This window comes from Micropterus salmoides, unplaced genomic scaffold (assembly GCF_014851395.1).
Source record: "Micropterus salmoides isolate LMB-PRFRI ecotype aquatic unplaced genomic scaffold, ASM1485139v1 Ms_hic_scaffold_7, whole genome shotgun sequence".
Lineage (NCBI taxonomy): Eukaryota > Metazoa > Chordata > Actinopteri > Centrarchiformes > Centrarchidae > Micropterus > Micropterus salmoides.
Genome location: NW_024044459.1, coordinates 25,248,618 through 25,270,962, shown reverse-complemented (window position 1 = coordinate 25,270,962; position 22,345 = coordinate 25,248,618). Strand labels below are relative to the sequence as shown.

General features: G+C 40.7%; 1 protein-coding gene across 3 annotated transcripts in view; it reads right to left on the bottom strand.

The window, feature by feature from the left end:
* Positions 1-22,345, bottom strand: part of LOC119891820 (coronin-1C-A) — a 43,567-nt gene that overhangs the window by 6,776 nt on the left and 14,446 nt on the right. For 2 of the 3 annotated variants that reach the window (XM_038703720.1, XM_038703722.1), the window contains exons 2-3: positions 14,280-14,476; positions 2,054-2,176 (exon numbers count right to left, since the gene is read on the bottom strand). In XM_038703720.1, the coding sequence (XP_038559648.1) occupies positions 2,054-2,176; positions 14,280-14,476 (320 nt within the window). Of the gene's footprint in view, positions 1-2,053; positions 2,177-14,279; positions 14,477-20,431; positions 20,459-22,345 lie in introns of all 3 variants that reach the window. The other variant, XM_038703721.1, reaches the window with a different exon arrangement.

Here is a 22,345-nt window from a genome sequence, read left to right as displayed (position 1 = left end):
CCCCAAACTCCTGCCACTGTGTGTGTGTTGTGTTTTCTCCACCTTCTCAAGACAGCAGTTTAAAATGATTAAAACACGATTAAACTGCTTGTGTCGTATATACCTTTTGGCTTCTTTCGCAAATTGGATGGGTAACATGTCTTTACATACAGAAGATACACAGTTATAGTGAAGCTAATGTGTAATTATGGTGTAAATGGTGTAGCCCCGTTCTGACATGGTGCATATCTCTGCTGAATAGTTATACCGCCCATTCCCACTTAATCTAAACATCACCAAGAGGTTGTTAAAGTTGGGAACCTTCCCTTCAAAAAGGTCAATTGCCGCTGATGCTTCCTCTCTTCGTAGCATGGCTTACACTTCTGCAAACTTGAAATAAATATGGCAGTGATTCAGAGAGGGCTTAACAGGAAGTCAGAATTTCAGGTGAGGAAGTGATAGCAGCAAACAGGCAGCACACTAACACCAGCCTTTCACGGTCCAAATAAGGACATATGGAGGAAAGTACAACTACAATCTCAAAAAAGTTGGTGACCTCAGCTCAATAAACAGCTAAATCATTCCCCAGCTCTGATTCCTTCAACACATATTTGAGCCTAATCTAATCCAGAGGGTGAGCACCGATCTCTGAGTCGCAATAAAAGCATGTGGTCTCTTGTTGAGTTGGGTCGCTCTCCGGTTTTGCCAGTCCGGTCTATCAGCTGGTTTTACTGATCCAGTCTACCAGCTCAAACCAGTTAAGATTTTTTGCAAACTGACCGAACCAGCATTTGTAATGAAATGTTCTACACTCTAGAGAGTTGAAATTGCTGAGAGCTGCTTTTTGTCTCTTCTTGACATTTTACAGCTGGACTCACTAATGTTTTAAACTAAACCAGCACAGAAATGACAACTAACATAACAAAAGTCTCCATGTTCTGAACAGACACATTACATACATTAATGAAAAGTAACAACTGGCTTTTGAAAGATAAAACGGCAAACAAAAACTACTCAGTCCAGGAACTGTGGTTCAGGGGGATAGAGCGGTTGTCCACTTATCAGAAGGTTTGATCCCCGGCTCTCCGAGTTGTTCACACACTCTTGTGAATGTGTATGAATGAGTATTTCTGTTTCTGGTGGGCAGTTGTCACCTTAGCCTCTGCTCAGTGTGTGAATGGGGTGAATGTGATGTAGTGTAAAGAGCTCTGAGTGGTCGGAAATACAGACCATTTACCATTTAGCACCGCATGATGGGAAATGTGGGTCAGCGCTGTCTGCAGCACATGTTCGCAACACAGCTAAGCAGACGATATGGCGGAGTCAAGCGGTGTCTTCATGGTAAGCTGCTAACTAGTTTGTGAAATACATTGCCCGAAAGTTAAAACAATGACTCCATAATTTTCCCCTTTTCAATGCAACTCTAATATAATCCTGTCCCTGATGCTACGAGGTAGCTAGCCAGCAATAGTTTGTCAGTACAGTCAGTAACGTAGCAGACTGAAAAGTAAGTATAAAGCCTTGATTTGGTACGCTCCTGTTTGCCCAGTTAAAATCACTACGTTACATTGTTAATAAAAACTCAACACTTCCTGTATCTGTTTGAAATTAACAGCCCTCTCACATTTCAGTGGACACGTTTTGCTCAAAAGCAGATCAGTCCGGTGCAACACCTAGTGGTAAAATCCAGTATACAGGTCCAGTCTTTAACACGGGAAACACTGGAGAAAAATTTAAGAAAAATTTAAGTATCAAACTGAAAAAATCCCACCCTCTTCAGGCCGCACCTCCAAAGCCATTCACCAAACACATTTTCATGTGCAATGAGTGTGCACAGGTAGGTTATTTTTTTTGTGTGTTTGAGCATTTGATTTATTGATCGCTGTCAGGATATAAAGAAAATTTCAAAAATATGACCAAAATGCTTCTGAAATAAATTTCCTACCCTAGCTTTAATATCAAATCGGCTTCAAAATGTTAATATCTGCCCAACCCCATCTCTTGTCACTTGGTAGCTCAAGAATGTGTGTCCAGCACCCCATTTAAATAGTGTAAATGGTGAGGCACGCCTTACCATCACTGTGCAATCCTCAGAGCCGCTGGCAATGACCTGATCATTGTGGGGGCACCAGTCAATGTCCAACACTGGGCCTGTGTGACCACACACTGTGGGGTAGGATTTGTCAATGCGTCCTGTCTGTAAAGACAAAGATAAACAACACAGAGTAATGAGATTAGTCTTAGTCTGGTCCTGCTTAGAGAACATTGGCCATGCTGGAGGAGTGAACATGTTCTGAAAAGGACAATTACAATATAATCCGAAATATCTCTCTCTCTCTCTCTCTCTCTCTCTCTCTCTCTCACACACACACACTCACTCTCTCTCTAAGAAAAGGCGCTTTAACCGATTCATTTAACAGGGAAAATGAAATTACATGTTAGTGATGCAGCCTGAGGAGAGAACCAGAACTGGGGGAGACCTTTACAGACCCTCCATCAAAATACACTGAAAAATAAACGTTGCTAAAGGCTTCTATAGAAATTAATACGCATATATTTTTTTGGAGGATTGAGAAGTCATTTTGATTAACAGTGTATGTAAAGAAACCTGAACAAACCTCATGTACAAACATAGTTCAAAATGACAACATTGCATTTGATTACACAACACCACAATACATTTTTACCCACATCTACGCCGAGAGCACTAGATGAATAAGATCAACTATGTGGTGCCAAGTTATTTAGATCCGTGGCGAAATCCCAGTCCCACAAAAACTCTAGCCAAGTGCTGTAGACTAGCATACATTTTCCTTCTTACATGGCTGATTAATAAATTATGAGTACAGAAAACAACAAACCTATATTGCCAGACAATTACTAGCCTTGGTTTGTCACTCAATCACTCAAAAAAGCCAAAAAAAGAGTTTTATTGGTGCTGCACAGAATTAAACTGAGATTAGATTTAGCCCCAGTTGGACCACCCACAGTAATTAAGGAAAGTTATTTATGGTGACGTCATTATACAGTAGAAGCATGCCAACAGACGCTTAGTTTTCCACTGCATCTCCTCATTTTAAAACGGTAGCCCTGAATCAAACACTAAACTATGCCCTTTACATAACCTACTTATATAACTAATGGACTAGACGGCTACAAATTAAATTGTGATGCACACAAACATAGACACAAAGAACCTTCAATTATACTGTGCAGCCTCATCTATCCTAAAATCAGCCTGAAGGTGGATTTGACCTCTGGGCCTGAGCCAGGAGAACCAGGTGCTCTCTCTACATGGAGAGGTGACTTAGCAAACCCGTGTTGTAGTGGACAAGTGTTCGAGACACACCCTGGTCTGTGTTAAATCCAAGTACCACCGCAGGACTGGAGAGATGATGTCACTTACTGTGGAAAGAGTCCTGCTGCAGCCCTATTTAAAGCATGATGGCTTTCCTAATGTAAAAAAAAGAAAAGAATTCCTCACTGCCCACAGCTATTCTGCCATTATAATGGGAATAGCAACAATAATGGCTTGAGAAGAGCTACTAAATCTAAGAACTGTATATTCAGCAATGAATAAGAGGTACAACCCAAACTAGACTCTAAGTAATTACTAATGTTTATCCAAACAATGGGTGTAAGCGCTCATTTCATGCTTGAGATTCAAGGGATTTGCAATGACAGACACATTTGGAGTTCTCATTAGAAAAATGGCTTATTTCTTTTCACCAAAGCGTTGGACATCAGTTCTCACAGTCTGTGCAGGCTAGCCAGATGAGTTTTTTGCAGCACATTATAACTAATGTTCAGTATTTTAAAAGAGCAGAAAATAAGATGTTTATCCAGTTTTGTAGCAAACTGATCCTGTTCACATCAACAGGATTCACTTAAGTTAGTTTAGATTATGTGGTTGTTAAAAAGCACATTTCTGACAGGGCGACTCCATCAAATAAATTTAAATTTTGGTAATGAACAGCGAGAAACAAAGCCCTAGAGGCAAGCAGGGGATGATGGTGAAGGCCTTGTAGGGACAGTCCAGTTTAGGATACGAGTGTCATGTTGCTCAGGCATTCCTTCTTTTAAGACATTTCTCTGCCTCTGCTATAGCTGATAACGCAGATTAACAGAGGGCACTTCAAGCCTGCTGCTATTACAGAGCACATCCACAGTGGTGTGGCTGAAGTACCATGATTCATATCTCAGTGGCCTCTTCATGTTCAGTGAGACTGAACTGAGGTATAGGTTTGCTGGGTCAGTGCAGTCCTACAAAGGATGGACATCTATAAAAATCACAGCAATTGATTCTGTACTATGACAACATTAGGGCTGTAACCATGCAGTCACCTGACTGACACAGACACATACTCCAGCTCCAACTGTAGTGATCAAAGTCCCAGTGTATGTGAGCATGTACTCAATCTCTCTCTGTGTACGTGTAGTATGTGAAAATCAAGATCTTGTCTAAACCTCACCCTGACTACGGAACACACCCTGGAGTGCAAAGAAAGCAGACTTTGGCACTGCTGTCAATAGCGATCTATGAGCCACCATCCGGTATCAGATAACGTTGCCATTAAATATAAGACTGGCCACCTGTCCTCTGCAGCTGAGTCTACTTTAAAATTAAACCTTTATTAAAGTTGATCACAAAATACGAAATATTTGCATACAGTAGGAGATGTATATCACAGCAGAGTTCACTGGACTTTAAAAACACATGATTTCCTGAATACTGTAGGAACAGGATGTTAAGCAGGAAGGACCCAGACTGATGACCAAGTGTAGCAACAGGAACAGCATAAACAAGTCTGACAAGAAACAAAGTGCTCACGGAGACACCAGGGTTTTACCTGCAAAGATAATTATGAGGCGGCTAGTGTCAAATTTCATTTCAACACCATTTTCTAGCAAGCATTGCACTTTGTGGATTTCAGTTATTTGTAACAGCAATTGCAGCATTGTGTGGACGCTGTATCACAATCAGCACAGCGCACCAGGAAAGACCCTGACAAAATGTTAGTGTGTTTCCTGCTGGTAACGTAACGTCTTTGCCACACAGCAAAACTAAACACCAAAAATACGGTTTTATATCACCTGCAGGAGTTTAAAAGTGCCGTTGCAAATGACGGCGTTTGTGATCATTGCTCTTTTAAGCTTTTACATTTATTCCTTTAGCTGACGCTTTTATCCAAAGCGACTTACAATTGCTATACATGTCAGAGGTCGCATGCCTCTGGAGCAACTACGGGTGTCTTGCTCAGGGACGGATGGATGTCTCACAGTGGGAATTGAACCCTGGTCTCCCAGACCAAAGGCAAGCACCTTATCTATGCGCCATCACCACCCCACCTTTTAACTCTTTAAAAACATTTAAATTAGGTTAAATAAACAAAAGTGTCTGCCTGAGCCAGCTGAAGGCATGGTACGCATGCATGTGTGTACACGTGATCAGGATGGTACCACCTCCGCCTCGGTCTGAGCCAGGAAAAACCCTGGGTAAGACAAGCCAACAATTCAAAGTAGTTATTTCACACTAGTTTCACAACATTCACAGATCCAATTATTATGGATCATCGTCAGTCTGGTTCTCAACTATGCAAACCCACAAAAAAACAAGCATCACTCTGAGTATTTACCTTGTCAAACCAGTTGCTGTACTACTACAGTGGTGTCTGTGTACAAATATGGTATATTATCCAGATGAGTGGATGTTATACTATGCACAAACACTGGTTTTATGTTTACTTGACTACTACTAGGCTTTAAACTGACAAACATGACAACGTATAAGACAAAAAAAACAAAACAACATTTCTGATAAGCATACATTCATGGTTCATGTCTGTCCTTGCAGAAGCCTGGCCAACAGAGCCTACAAAGATAATCACCTAAGGGATCCTGCATGTTAACTCCAGTCCAGACACGCTACAAAAGCCTCCTCTTACATTAGTCTTAGTTCCATCAACACTCTTTAATCACTAGCGTAAAACTACATGAAAAAATTGCTGCAGCTACAGCTGACTTGTAGCAATGATCCCATGACCAGTAACACTTAAGCTAAGCTCTGAAGCTCGACCTCCTGATCAACCCAGGCAGGGCAGAGGAGACCGGCAGTTTGACCACAGAGCCAGACGTTCTTCACATTCCACCATCGGCCGCAGGCAGTTCTGGCAAGGGCAAGACTAATGAGAGCAAGAGGGACGCTAGAGTGTCAAATATAGCGCCCTTTGAGGTGTTCATGGTGTTTGTGTCTGATAAACATGATTAGGAATTCCAGGGTCTGAAGACAAGTGGGCAAGTGGGTCTTGCACCCCTACAGATATAGTTAACCTGTAGCAGCTTGTTGCATTCTCCCCTTTGTCGCTCTAGAAAAACAGACCTTCAGGCAAATCTGCAAGTCTGTATTTGTCTTAAAATTACATTTTAACTAAAACATCTACCAAAAAGTCATATACCAACCACAAGCATAATGAGATGTCAGAAGGGGATGAACAGTCTTGTGGTTGGATCATCGTAAATGATAGTGGGCTAATAGGAGCTCAATGATGCTCAAATTTTACTTTAGTGTGAACAGATTAATGTCAGGAGAAGAATATATCTGATTTGGTTGGAAGCAGTCTTGACAGACTTACTTATACCCATCTCACACCAGGTCATGTTGGATTTAATTATGTGCTCTAGTAAACAGACAATTTTGTGAAATAACAAAAAAAGACAGCACAAGAAAGATGTAACTAAAGTGAAACTTAATTAGATTCTTTGTAACGCAGTTCTCTGTAATTCAGTGGTTTAGCAGGGATGTGTGAGGAACTGTATTTGCAGACTCAAACTCTGAAAAGTCTGTCTCATATGCAGGTTGAATGTGTTCAGTAGAGCGTGTCACATGAGTTCCCAATATTAGCGGTCTATTACTGTCAAAAGGTCATGGATTCACCAACAGAAGAAGTCTGACAGCAATCCCTGCAACTGCTACCGAGTGTGGATTTAAAGGGAGAAAAAAAAAAACTGAATAAGCTGCCAAAAGCCTTAAAGGCTACTTCCGCTCATTTACACAGTTTAGACCAGCATTGTTTCTCAAATCTACTACTTTGATCTTGATAAACGATACAGTTTTACCTGAGGGAGACACCCCTCGACTCTACTCGCCTTTTTTGGTTTTCCATTGGGAAAAAGTTATACTTGGTACCTGTTACCTGGTACTTTTTTAGTTTCACCTTCGTCAAAGTTCCAAGCGAGCAGAGGCAATATCAAAAGTTAAAACACTGCAGACTGGTCAGAGAGAATCATCACTATTCACTGCATCATCATTGTGCGCACCAGACAGGGGGGGCAAGTGTTTTATATATTACAATTTTCGTATGCCATTTCATCACTAAATCCTCTTTTGAGAAGTTTTGAGTTGAGAAATCAACTGTGTAGATTTTCAATAGTGGCAGTTTTATGAAAATTGATGGCGGATCGAGAATGAGCTCAAAACGTTTGACTTGAGTAGTTTCACAAGTGCTGGCGAGGCTAGCTAGGGAGCCAGGCCGACGAGTCACGATCACAGACCCCACTCTGGTCCTACAGTCACACAGACCACTGCAGCAGACGACTCCAGCAACAATCGTAGAGGAAAACACCGCTTAAAGATTTTTGTAAAGCTATTCTGTCTACATTCTGAGTAATGTTGAAACATTTCAACTTAGATCAAGAGACGTGTGTGTGTGTGTGTGTGTGTGTGTGTGTGTGTGTGTGTGTGTGTGTGTGTGTGTGTGTGTGTGTGTGTGTGTGTGTGAGTGTGAGTGAGAGAGAGAGAGTTATTTCTCACTAACAACCATCTATCTGATTGAATAAGGGGGAGAGCCATAACAGCACTTTCACTGGTCACCGGGACATAAAAATTGCATGTATAGAATCAGCAGTAAAATCTGATAGAAATCGCTAAAAAGGTTTGATGACTTTGCCCCAAAGTAAAAGGTTTAAAAAGCGTTTTTCCCCACCGGTTTTGATTCTACTACACATACGTGGTAGTAGTGACAAAAGAGTAGTAGACCCTTATGTCTGTGGGTCGCAGCAGCATTGCTATGAGGACCAGGGTACTATGTGCAATGGAAAATGGAGGGTGGCTGGCCAAAAGAGTCAGATCAGTACCAGCAATGAAAAAAGCACCATAAACTAGTTTACAAGAAAATTACCTCCAATTCAGTAGAATATAATCTGCCATAAAGATTAATTTTACTAAAAGGTCTGATTACAAAACAGGAAAAATCAAATCACTAAAAAAGTTTTTTGCAAGCTCTATCAAGATCTTACACCTTGGCTTGCAGGTGTCAGTTACATAAGACTGTCACAGCCCTGCTAAAAAAAAAAAAAAATAAAGAGCCCCAACAGACTAAACCAACCAAGAAGGAAAATCATCACCAAGGCAACCAGCCTACAGGTATACGAAGTGTGCTTAGCGAGACTTGCGACTGATTTTGTCCAGAACAGGAAACATAAATAAATAAAATCAACTGCACCATTGTAAAAAACACCCGCCCACACCAACAGCAAGGATCTAAACTCAGCAGTCTAATACCTAACATGTCCATAACCATGCTACAGACATTTCTATCCTTTGAGAGGGATGTCTGATGCCTAGAAAACAACCAGTCGCATAGCAACAAGTAAGACTGCAGAAAAGGAGAGTGAATCACACAGTGGCAGATACAAAGCTCTGAAACATGCACAAAAAAAATGGATGAACAACATTCCCTCAAGGCAAGAGAGGACATTCTTTTCATTCACACAAGAGGCCTGCACACTTCCTTTCCTTGCAGCTCAACATGTGATTCACACATGCACACCACTAAAAGGGTCTGCATGCTGTCCAGTGCTGCTTAGGGCTGCATGGAAATTTCCACTTTTACAAGTCTCTGCGTGTATGATAGAGCAGGAACAATACAGTGCAGCACACTACAGACTGACAGGAAACCCGAGCTATACATAGCTCGAGAGAACACATACCTATACTGTATATACTGATCTACTGTAGTACTGTATGTTTCTGGCAACATGGCTAGTGAATGTAGGTCATAATATTAATTCCAGATAGCATCTAAGACAAGTCCGCTATTTCTGAAAATATTTTGAGACTGGTTGCCCTTTTGCCACTTGGGAAGTATTTGGGGCATTTGAATTTTTGAACCATGTCTATTACTATCAGTATCCAGGTGCCATGCCTACGGCTGTAATGACTGGGTCCTTCGCAAGTACTTTTACAACATCCAAGACAAGAAAGCTAATGAATATCAGAAGGGTCATTCAGTTCCATTATCTCTTTAATGGGACTGCAGAGCAGATATTGTACTCCCTGAGAAGGATGTCCATTCGTTCATAGTGTCTCCACATCGTCCTACTGTCCCCGCAGTGCATTCTGTGATACAGTCTAGCACCTGTGCCCTGATGAAATGATCAACTGGAGAAACAGACAACATATTTTTACAAGTCTATTTTTAGAAGGAACTTGAAACATATGAAAGGCAGCCCACCCCAAAAAGACGTGATTGTCTCCCAGACTGGTGCATTTCATGTGCAACTATAGTTTGTGAATGGACTGAAAATGGCATATACACAGCATCTGTTATTAATATTATATATATTTCATAGCTTTAGTTTAAGGGTTGCAGCTAAAAAGGAATCTGGTTTCCAATAATACTTATCATTCAGTAATCCAGTAGTCACACCGATTATCACATTAAAATGATTATTTGGATACAGTGAGCGACTGTGACAGAGACAACATCCGACTTCAACCCAGTTCTCTCATCTTGGCCGCTCTTCATATTTCAGCCTATCCCAGAATTCACATGTGTACCGACGCTGCACACGGCAGCCAATGGCAGGGCAGGGAGGAAATGGTCTTGGAAGGCTGTCAGGCAGGGAGCAGTGAATGACCATATATGGTAAAATCTGCAGTCAGCAGGACAGAGCAGCAGAAGCGGTAAAGGCAGAGCTAACTGAGAAGTATAGAGGTCTTGGAACACAGACTGACCAAAGTAAGGGAAAGGACCATGGATATTATGCACACCCACTGTATTTGTGTGTGCGGGGATAGAGCAGAGCTTAGTTAGAAGCAACACTGGTGTTGTGTGAGACACAACAGAAATAATGTGTCACTGTGCACACACCCAGGGATTACTAACAGCAGAGGTTGAGCACTGGATGAATGGTGTATTGAGGGACTGAATCCAAATCAAACACACACTCATTTGATCATCCTTTCTGTACAGCGTTTGAAGCACTAACGTGAAACATACCTTCTACATTAAGCAATGTACTATGTGGTGTTGTTGCTGTAGTTTAGGTCAACATTAAAAGAAATAGACAAAAGAGAAAACCAAACATGCTAATAATTGACAAACTAACACACAGTCAGCATGGAAAATAAAAGATGTTAATGGCTAAAACTGGATAGACAGCATGGAATCTGCATGCTTTGATAATCAAATAAGAGATTTAAAATCCTAACAACTGTAATGATTTACTGAGACTTCCCATCTCTTATGCTGAGCAGACAGAGAGGAATTATCAGGAATGTTTCCCTGAACACTTGCTAGCTGCTGAATTCACTCCCACAGCTTCCTTCATATGGAAATGAGGGAATAAATTAGCAGGCATCCTGCTAAGAAGTAGAATGGGGGAGATTGAAAGCATGAGGCAAGGGAATGACATGTTGAGCTGGACATCTGATGCCCTCTCTATAAATCCCTGTGTTCTGACAGGAGGAAGCAACAATACTCATGGCTGTGCTGAGTCACAGCGGCTTGCCACACTACCCTCACCCTCCTGAGTCACACAAAGAGGTGGCTCCCTTGGTTGACTACTCAAAATGAGGCTCAGGTCAGGTCACAGATCCACGACATCAACCTCTGACCTCCAAGAGATGCTCTTCCATCCATTTTATAAAGACATAAAGTGATGACAAAGAGGGAGCACAATGCTTTTTATTGAGGGCTCATAATTTTAATCAATCATTCTCCTACCATTATTGCATCACTACAACAAAGACTGTGCACAGTTGCATATGGCTTAACTGTGAAGGGGGAAGGAGCATCATAACACTTCTGCCTCCCCCCAGCCGATGTGTGGTAATGACAAAGGGCTGTGCTGGGAGTAAGCGTAGGACAAAGGCCCTGAGCAGCTGGCTGCCCGCAGAGACTGGGAGCAACACAGCATAGGCAGATGGGTTGGCCAGACAGATGCACTCCCACATTGGGGACGGGGAGGGGGCGTTTAGGGGATATGTGCCCTTAAAAACTAAAATGAAACCCAGGTGGTTCAAATGGCAAGTGTCCTTCAAACAGTCAGAGTTTTAGCCACAAAGTAGTGCAGACAGAAGCTCATTCAGTGAAACAAACACTTTGCACAGTTGGCACAGTAACAAATAGCATACTACGTCACTTACAAATTAGTTTAACCATTTTAAAGAGGCAACATCATGATCTTTTTCAATTCAGTTCATTAGAAATGAGCTCAGGTGCTGAGTGCAACTGTGTTATTACTGATCCACTGCAGTGCAGTCTAGTCATACCGTTTGCAAGAACAGACTCGCCCCACTTTTGAGACCTGCATTGCCAGCTGAGGCTATACTGAGATTTCCAGATGGACCTGCTTTGTCAGAAAAAAAATATCATTTGAGAATACCATGGTGATAAATGCCAAAAATAGTTGTTCAAAGACAAAACATCACTACAATTGACAAGGACTAATTTAAGATCTGTAATAAATGTTGTTCCTATGGCCCAACAACTGACTCTCTCTTCATATGCTAAGCTGTCAAAGTGGTTTAGTGGCATGCCCATTTCAGCTCCAGTGTCTCAATGCATAGCCTGCTGAAATGAGGAAAACACTATATCTTAAGGATTAGTCTGTGTCACGCCTGCCGACTTGTATGTGGGAAGATCTAAAAATCAAGAGAGCCTTTTTTAATCTCTCACTTGAGGAAATTGCCCGAGGTTTGCTCAGCACATAAAGACCTCAGTCTCTCCCAACTTCTTAGTGCAGTAGTGAAAGTAGACGTTGTTCAGTAGACACACCATTTACTGTACTGGGATATGGCATGCAGAGAGCGGCTCATTCAAACCCAGAGGAGGAGGACAGGAGGAGTGTGAAACCAGTTGAGCTCGCAGTACAAGCTCTGTATTGAATGAGGTGCTGAGAGGTGTAAGCTGCATGATGACAGGCCTAAGGATCCGGTCCCCTACGATAGAGCCTTCTCAGATGACACGGCAGTGTACTGTGTTCACTAATTACAGGCCCAGGTTAGAGCTGTCAACAGTATTGCAGTACTTATGTCACTCTGTGTCAGGACCTGCTACTTGGCCATTGGTTGTAGCTGCCAAACAGAAATACCAGCAGCCAGTAGTTCACCACTATCAACCATAATAGCACCCAAGGCCTCTCTGGGGGACAAGCCAGAGACCCTGATTGGATTTAGTCTGACCTGTATTGCACCTTAATTAGCCCAATTATGACAGCAAGGTTAAAAAAAAAAAAAAAGAAAGAAAAAAAAGGGAGGGATGTTTTTATCCAGTTAACTTGTTTAGAACTAAACACTCTTTAAATGCTGTCTTACCCAACCCAAAAGTAATTCTACTTGCAGTGGAGCGATTCCTTATATGGAGGCAAGGATGAGGAGACCGTTCACTCCAGGGCTTTGGAGTACTTTCTGATGTACACATGAGGGTGTGTGAAACAGCCCGCTGGTAAACATTAATCCCAAAGTACACTGACATGAAGAGTCAGCGGTTCTGCTTGTAAGGGGTATTCTTCAATAGAAGTGATTATTTATTGCACAAATATGATCCCTTAAACAGCATGGCTTTCCTTCCCTTCCCTATTCCCTTTGGACAATATCAAGATTTCCTGCCACCACACCATCTAAAAATATCCCAAAGTAATTTGATCCACTAAACATGTGTAACAAAAACATCCCATGCATAATACATTTAAAAAAGGTCAGCATTACACCATTTCAATACACCATTTTTCTCAGAATAGGGAAACATTACCTTCAAACTGGTTCAGAACATTTAAGGTGATCCGTTGGTAAATCACAAAGCAAGATCATTAAGATGAACACTGTTGATTTTTTATGTATGCCTGGTGGCCAATCTCTAGAGAGACTGTATGTGAAGAATGTAAAGTCAAAAATTTGTTATTAAACATATATGTTTATTTTACCCCACAAACCTAAAGTTTTGGCACTAAGAAATCTGTCATTCTTAGGGTCTTACCAGTAGTGGGGTGAAATGTACAGTTTACCCTGTTACTGATCACTAAAATCAAAAAGGGCATGGACGTGTATTGAACAAAGAAGCTGATTTCACCTCAGAGCAAGTCATAAAAAACACCCTAAAACACTGACAACCAATGCGCTGTTAGTGATGCAACATATAGAAGCAGTAAATACAAACACGCTCCATCTAGTCACTCCAGTCTCTATATCTCCATGTAGTTGTTTAAGAGGCCAGCTCTGACTGGTTTTCTCTGTCCAAGCACATAATACAGTGCTTCTCCACTGTGGCAATAATGGGGACATAATAATGAGGCAAACATTCAGATTGCTCTGAATATTAGGTTTCCAACGTTTTTTCTTTCCTGCCTAGCTGACATCAGATCAGCATGGATGTCTTTATATGGTCATCAGCTCATGACCTGCATCAGGCACAGCACGCCCACAAAGTACAGGGACACGCCCATCCACCAGCTCAGTCTGCTCAGGGCCACTCTTCCAAGTTTTCGGAGGTTGCTCAATGTGTCTCACACAAAGTGCTTTTGCAGTTGTGAGAAAAAGTTAGTTTCTTGATGGACAAATGGCTTTAATTATTACTAAAGAACCCGCTAACTACAGCTAGAGGTCCCATTTGCTGGTTGACTCTGGACTGAGAGCTTGTAGCCCAGGCCTGAAAACCTCCTCCTCCTAGCGGTCCAAAGCTCCCAGTCTGAGTCAGCTTAGCTAATAGGGCCGCTAGCCGCGCAGCTAACTGAGCCAACTAGCTAACCACTAACTGCTGCTAACTGTAATGTTAGCAGCAGTTAATGGTTAGCTAGTTAGCTCAGTGGTTACTTTAAAGCCATCTTGATGGTTACTTTAAAGCCATCTGTCCATCTGGAAACTCCATGAAATATGATCCAGTTTCACCAAAATCAGTAAATAAAGTTATTCAAATGTTGTGTTTTTTGTACAGTTATCAGTGAGGACCTGAGCAGATCTGCCAGGCCAAGCATATCTGGAACTTACACTTTTATTACTACATGATACACCATGAACTTACCTTGTTAAGAGGGAGAACGAGGAAAGCTCCACCACCACTGGCCTCAATAATTATGGCAACAAATTTAGGGTTGACAGCACAGAAGGAGCTGTCCCATGTGACCCTTGACACCCGGATATCATCGTAGCATTGGTCATTCTTCACCGCCTGGCCAAAGACGTGACGGAATTTGCTCTGCCGTACAACTCGTCTCATATCTGTTCAAAGAGGAAGATTTAACATATGATAGTTAGCAAATCATTGAAAAGGTTTAACAACACAGTAACAAGAAAAGTATACAGGATATAGAACTAACACATGCAAACTACTTTAACCACTTGAAAGACTTGAGAACACAAGACACCACATCCACAGACTGCAGCAAAGCTGTTAGAATGGACCAAGATCAGATGCAACCTTTTTTTCCACGACACATGACCTTGGCAAATGTGTTTGACTTTGAGTGTGTTTTCTAACAAACCATTACTACTAGGGTCTCCCTGGAATTTGTGGGCATCGTGTTGGTGACAAATTTCAAAGAAGAGTGTTACCAACACATGTTGTAGCTTGCAAATATGAATTTAACATCCACGGAAGAGGGATGATGATGTGGCGTGTGATGGTGCAGCTTCATCATTTCTTTCTTTAAGGAGAGTCTTAGAAGTCTGACACAGACCTTCCTGCAAATGTTTTATTTATAAACACACACACACACACACACACACACACACACAGAAAGAGAGTTCCAACATGGGCTGTGATTAGTCTATCAATAGCATTTGACCGACGAGTTAATGTCCACTCATTTTTCACAATGGGATGTGGATGTTGATATAGGCAGTCTATTGTCCAGTCAGTTAGCTTGCCTGGTGTGTACCTTTGATTGTGCCCCCTTCATTATTTTAACCGACAGTGGATGCCCAAAGTGTTGCTTCTTTTTGGTTAGCAACTGACATCTTCACATTTCCATGTGTCACCATGAGTGTGGCTGGGTACATCTGACATCTTGTCTTCCTCGTAGCAACTTCTTAACTTTAGAATGCTGTTTGACCACAGAAGTGGGAAAGTCTGTGGGAAAATGTGTATTTTTAGTCCCTGGTATTCCAAATTGTTCTTTTCTATGGCCTTCTGTATTAATTCCTCACAACTGTGATAATGATGTAATCTTAGATGAAAGTTGCGATGGGTCTTTTGATTCAGGTCTCTGGTGATTGATTCTGTGTGCCCAATCTATTAGAGGTTTCTCCTCCAGAGACAACACTTCGGCTTCTGTAATGAGATTTTCTATGGTGGCACAAACATCATCCATTACATTATTATGAAGATTGAGCAAGATCAGATGCTCATGGAATTGCTGTGTTTTGATTCTTAAGGAAGTGGGTAGAGTTAAATAATTTGTGTGTGTAAATTTTAAAACAAATTAGTGATGAGTTATCTAAAGGTGCATCTTACTCTTCCATTAGGGCTGGGGCGATTCATCGATGTAATTGATTACGTAAATAAGTCGAAACATCGAAGCGTCGCTGCATCCGGTGTTAGCAGCGATTCCCCTGGACAAGCTCCAGCTACAAGGCCGCGCCTTCGACCGTCTAAAGTTTGGAAGTATTTTAGCCAGACACCCAACTAGGGCTGGACAATATAATTTTTTTCAATAACAATATAATAAATGTTCAGTAAATATTCAATAAATGTGATTTTATTCACTTAAATCATACACAAATTAGGATGAAAAAAGATATTTTGTTGAGGAAAAAAGCTTTTACTTAATTTTACTTGTGCATATCTGTTGACAAAGATCATAATCATCATAATTGTTTTGAATGTTTTACCTCAGATTTGTGAAGTGATCCACTGTGTTGACCATAAAGAAGAGTTTTAACCACATTTAACCATCAGGTTTCTTCTACTCTCACTCAGGAGCAAAAATCAGCCTTTAAACTCAAAAGAAATAACGATTTAATACTTATCGTGATAATTATCGATATTGAAAGATATGAAACTTTATATCATGATAACATTTTTGGCCATATCATCCAGCCCTACACTCAACATGCTGCTCCGTGAGCTCTGCGAATTGGAAATAGCTTCACTGCAGCGCAACTGCTGTATACGAATACGTGAAGGCGCATGAACATGTGAAGCGAAAGTATCCCGGAGCACTTTGTCTAGATGGCAATGGCAGCATCGCAAATACACCAACAACATTTATTATTGTGTATGATGCCATTTCGGGTGAGCACCTCCAACAAGGCATTGATCCCCAAGAGGGGTGTTATAAAATTCACTCACTGCTAACTTTGCAAACTGCAAAAACCATGTAATACTAAAACATAGGTTTAAAATGTACACAAACATACAGCATATGACTAATAAAAACAAACATGCTCGATATTTTCATGACTCAAAAACTTGTTCTCTCCTTTCATCCTCAGTTGTGGCAAATATTAAACATCTGAAATACTAACACGCTTTATATGCGGAACAGTTAGAAGGAGCCACTTCCAATGGAAAATAGGACATACCCAATCCAAACAAAAACAGACTTGTAGCTGGTTCAGCTAAAATCTTCACCAAGACAAGAATCTGCTGGCAGGCAAGAGAGCTTTGGCAAACAATCCAATTCAAAAGCTAGTGCTGTGCTTACAATAACAGACCACTTCCAAAGATAATGGAAAGCCGGCCAGTTTCAGATATGACCAGAAACAAGGTCCAGTCTAACCTACAACCTAAAGACAGACAACTCTGAAGTGGTCTTGGTTTTCTGAAGCTCCTCAAATATTGTTATTTTTTGACATAGCACATGGTAACCGTTTCCAGGCTGAATCACCAACACCATAAAAATCACAACACAGGATGTGGGATATGTTTTGGAGGTGGTTTTCCATGTGTGTGTGTGTGTGTGTGTGTGTGTGTGTGTGTGTGTGTGTGTGTGTGAGAGAGAGAGCGAGCGAGCGAGCGAGCGAGCGAGCGAGCGAGACACTTGTATGGCATGTTTGCGACAGGACAAGGATCCCAACACAAGCAGGAAGTTCTTCCTGTAAGGATGTGGGAGTGACCTAACAGCCCAACTCACTCTAAAACACGTCAGTCATTACAACTGTTTATTTTTCACCGAGTTACATAAGATTGTCTAAATCCTGCCCTATATTTATCTGGCTCAGAAGTGCATTTGTCAAGGAAACTGAATTTGATTACTACGAGAAAGACTGACACAGAAATCCTGGTAAATACACTATAGTAAAGACAAAAACTAAGACAAAACTCATTTTGTCAACAATGTTAATTATTCTCCAATTTCACAGCATGCCATCGGCAGCCAAGAATCGCCCTTTAGTCACTGCTGAGAAAAACTTACATAATCAGTTACAATTACTTCTCAAATATGCCAAGAATGGGAAAAGAAGAGTTGTTCTTCCTTACAGTAATGTGATGGTAGTCTGGGGCAATGCTCAACAAGGACCACTTTGTCATGAGGAGTAAGGCTTGTTTTCTTACATTTGGAGCTGTAGATTTGTCACATAATCTGGGTGGAATAGAAGCTATATGTGCACAGACACCTAAATCAGCTACATGTCTAGTGGCAGTGGTTTAGTTACTGTGTCAAAAAAAAAAAAAAAAATAAACTCCCAAATAACTTGTTGCTACGATGGCAGCACTAACTGCTTTCGTTTTTTTGGAGGTTTCCATGATTTATGATTTTTTTTTTTTTTTTTAAACATACAGGTAATATAGTGAATATTTATATGTACACGATCATTTTTTAACTTTATATTAATTAATGCACACAGAAAGATTCACAAATGTGTTTTGAGATTTATAAATTAATAACTCTCCACATAAATATTTTTCAATGCACAGAAAAATATGCTTTGTTGTATATAAACCAACAAATGAAAAAAATAAAGTTCACAAATGTATAGTATCTGACGCGCACAGAAATATTTCTTGTTTTAAATAAATGTAATCAAAATCCACCAATAAAAGGAGTATTTAAAAGCACTAGCACTTTTCATCAAAACCATATTTGGATGTAGTTGTAGCTGTACCTGCATTTACAAACTGCTCGTCATTTGTGAACTTCACTACATTTGTGTGTGGGTGTTTTGAGACTCCCTCTGCCATGGCTTGTTAGTCAAATGCATTTTTCCCTCCAACAAGGAATTATCTGTAGCCAGTCAGATGGCTCCTTCCGCTTCAGCCAATCACGTAAGCATAGATTCAAGGATTTCATTTACAAATGACAAGCAGTTTTTAAATGCTGGATCAACAGTGGGGTGGGTGGGGGGTATTGGGTAGAGCCGCAACAATTAATCAACTGGTTTTTAACTATTACATTAATCACCAACTATTTTAATAATCGAGAAATCAGTTTGTGTTCCGTCACTCAACAATTCTTAAGAATTACCTAACTTGTTGAGATAGATTAATGATATGGCAATTGGCCAGTATATACAATACATATAGTAACACAAGGCTGACCTCTAGGTATCCATCTGCATTTTGAGTACCTTACAATTCTTCTCCTGACAGTCCGCATCCCTGAACATGTCTAATGACTGCTCTCTCAGGCATGCTGCTCTTTATACTGGGTATTATGTATGGTCTTGTTTGCAACAGGTTAGGGCAACAGTAAATGAAACCTGTAGCAGCAAGAGACATAGTTTTATCAAAAGGTAAAAAAAGTGGGGGGAAATGTAGAACAAAAACTCATGTTATGACACCGGCTATTGCATAGGGAGTTTGGTTGGCTGCAATCTGTCTCCAAATCATGTTTAGTAACACAAATGTGCTGCTTAGCAACATCAGGGAAATACCAACCCAGGAAAGAAAAGTAATAGTAAACAACACAAACTAATGTCTTAAAAGGTTACTTATAAAGTCTAAATGCAAACAACTGTTAAATGTTGGTATATCCCCACATTTGGAATTACTCCTCGCTTTGCAAACCCAGAAAAAATTAATGAGCTCAGGTTTCTCTACAAGATTTTAGTCTGTAAAACATCAATGGACTGTGCTGCGCAGCTGGATGCCAGACCAATCAGCAAACTTCTGGAAGAGGTTTAGATGATGATGAGAACTAGCAGAGTTGTATTTGGAGTTTTTACTGAACACTGAGGTGCTGCCTCTCAACCACTGAACCTTGTGAAGAATTACTTATGTGTATATAAAACGAAGGATGACTGCACCTGAATTCTAAACTGATTTTGGCGGACTATTTGGGTGAAGTGTGTCATTCCATGTCTTTCCATGGTGGCAAAACCCAAGGGCAACCTATCAAGTCAGGTGCAGTACAGTTTCATGATGATGTCACTAAGGAGAGTACTTTTCAATCATCTGTTTTCTGGATAAAGGCTGATCCAATCATCTATGGGGCAATTTCTATCGATGACACCACTAACCTAACGTAATTGCTATCAAGCCGTTCCCATTCTTAATATAGAGTGAGCAGTAAAATTATAGAGTTGTACTCAGCTCTGTTAATTTCCAGTGAGAAGTACATCGTTTTATTCAGGAGAGCTTAATAAGTTGTGTTGTTTTATAACAATAATGTGACTAGTCCAGACAAAGCTGCATTCCCTGAATTCTTGAGGTCCGTCCGGGCTTGCACAAAAATCCACAGTCACACTACCTTTGGCTCTACAAACAAACAGCAGAAGATGTTCAATATATGTAGTGTACTGTAGTAATAACCAACCACTCTGAAGACAACAAATCAGAGCAACACATGTCCAAATATGCCCAAGATGAATTTTGACCTATGATATAGGCCTAGAGTGCATCATTTTCTAAAACTGACAGTTTTTACAAAAGTTGATAAGTAGAGTAGTATATATTGTTAAGTATTTAACTAAAAAGACTTCATACTTTTGTTCAATCAATGTTGAACCAGATTGACTCATCATTGTCTGTGCTTGTGTACAACATGTAGAAATCATCTTGGATTAAAGAGATTGCAGACACTGGATCTGAAACCTTTATGGAGAGAGGGTTGGGCTATATCAGTGTACACGCTGCAGGTCAGAGCAGACTGGGTGGGGTTGCAGCTGATTATGCAACGCTGGGTCTTGGGGAGTAAGCCTTGTTGTGTGGTAAGCCTTGTTGTGTGGTAATGGTGTATCCTGACAATCCTTCTCAAGAAGACATCGTCATTTCTTTTGTCACTGGATGCTCACCATCGTTAGATTTAGCAGCCATTCCCACTGATACATGTGGCAAGACAGAAAAGAAAAAATAACATTAGGATATATTTTTGCAAGAAAATCATTGACTTTTACAAGTTGGGGAATTTCCCATATGTCAGGAGTAGAGATGCACCAATCGATTGGCCAGTGACCGGAATCAGCCTCTTTTCAGCTTGATCGGCCAGGACCAGCGACCAAGCCGATCACTTACATATTTGATTCTGTCGGTCAAATTTACATGCATGCTGCGTCTCACGATGGTGCGCACAGCGGCACATACACCGACTGTTGTCATAGCCACACACACGCTAAAACATGTCTCTGGCGTTAAGTTCTTCAGCGTGAGTGAAGAAGACACAAAGCTGCTCTATTTGTAACAGACTATCTGTTAGACCCCACATGTAAACTTCATTAATGACAAGTCATTAATGACAAGACTCCTCCACATGCGGCACTCTAGTCCATGAAACCAGAATCGCGGGTGAAAAAATCCAAAATGCGAGTGCTTTTTGGGCGTCAACAGAGCAAATACACAGAGGGAGAAAGGAGCAGGAGGAGGCAGGGCAAGCCAGTGTGTGTGCAGTAAGAGACAAGAGGTGTAGGTGTGTGAAAGAAATAGGGTAATGTATTCTTTCAAATATTTTCAAATAAAATATTGCCCAACCCCTGCCATTCATTCAGTCATTTTGTAGGAAACACTGAGCTGTGCTATACTGCAATTCATTTTCAGTTGGATTTTATTTTGTACAAAAAAGCTCTGTCCAGTAGCCTAACCTGGAGCAGTTTTTATATGGAGATTTGTTTGAGTGAAAGAAGGTTTTGTAGAAAATGAAAAAGTTATTTTAATAGTCATTTTTTAACTATGACCATACAATTGAAAGGACCCCAGGAGGAATAGCCCATGTTTAAGCTGCTGCTAATGGAGATCCAAGGAAAGAAAGGAAAGAAAGAAAGAAGGAAAGTTCCATTAATGAAAAGTAACAAAAATATTTGTGTCAACTGTAGTTCTTTGAAAGAAAAATGGAATCGCCCAAAATTGCAAACATTTTTTATTCTGGATTGGCCAATAAATTTGCAATCGGTGCATCTCTAGTCAGGGGCATTGCACATGCACATAAACCAATTACTGTACTGTTAAAGTCCTGTACTAATTTCTAACATTCATGGCTTGCTCAACTGAGACCTAAGAGCTACATGACTTGTGTTTAGCTTCCCAGGCAGAACTTCCTCCAAGGTTTCAAACAAATCTCACCTCCTTCACTAGGATGACAGATCCTAACCCCGCCATGGGCAAATGCCAAACCTAAAACTCCCTTATCTAAGAACCCTTATGTAAGAACACCATTATCCCTCACCCGCACCTGGTGAGCTGAGCCTACAAAGTAAGCCTACAAAGAGAACTGGGACAGCAGAGAATGAATGTGAATAATTGTGTGGCCTGCTTTTGGTGGTTGTGCACCAATTTCTACTTGTTAATGTAGACAATTTAGTTGCCAGCAATACTATCTTTGATTTTAGTGAAGCAAAGTGACTTCTGGACCAAGCTGAGTTGTTTCGACACTCTTTATGTACAGCTGTTTCACCACAACGGAAGTGATCTGATTGTTTTGCAACAGTTGTTGTGTTTTGTAAATTTGCATCTACATGGTTCTGTGCTGTTCTAGACTAGAACCTGTTCCAAACATTATGAGGCAACACAAATTAGCAAACATAATGCTCTACTTTTAATTATTCAGAAACAATATCAATTTTAAACTTGACACTAAAATACTATCTTAAATATAATTGGTTTAGGATGAGGAGTGCTTAGAGTTTTTGTTGTAACAGGCAAGATTTAATAAGCAGCACACAGGAACCAGAGAGGCAGGGTTATTCTGTTTAAAGCTAGCAATGGCCTTATCCAAA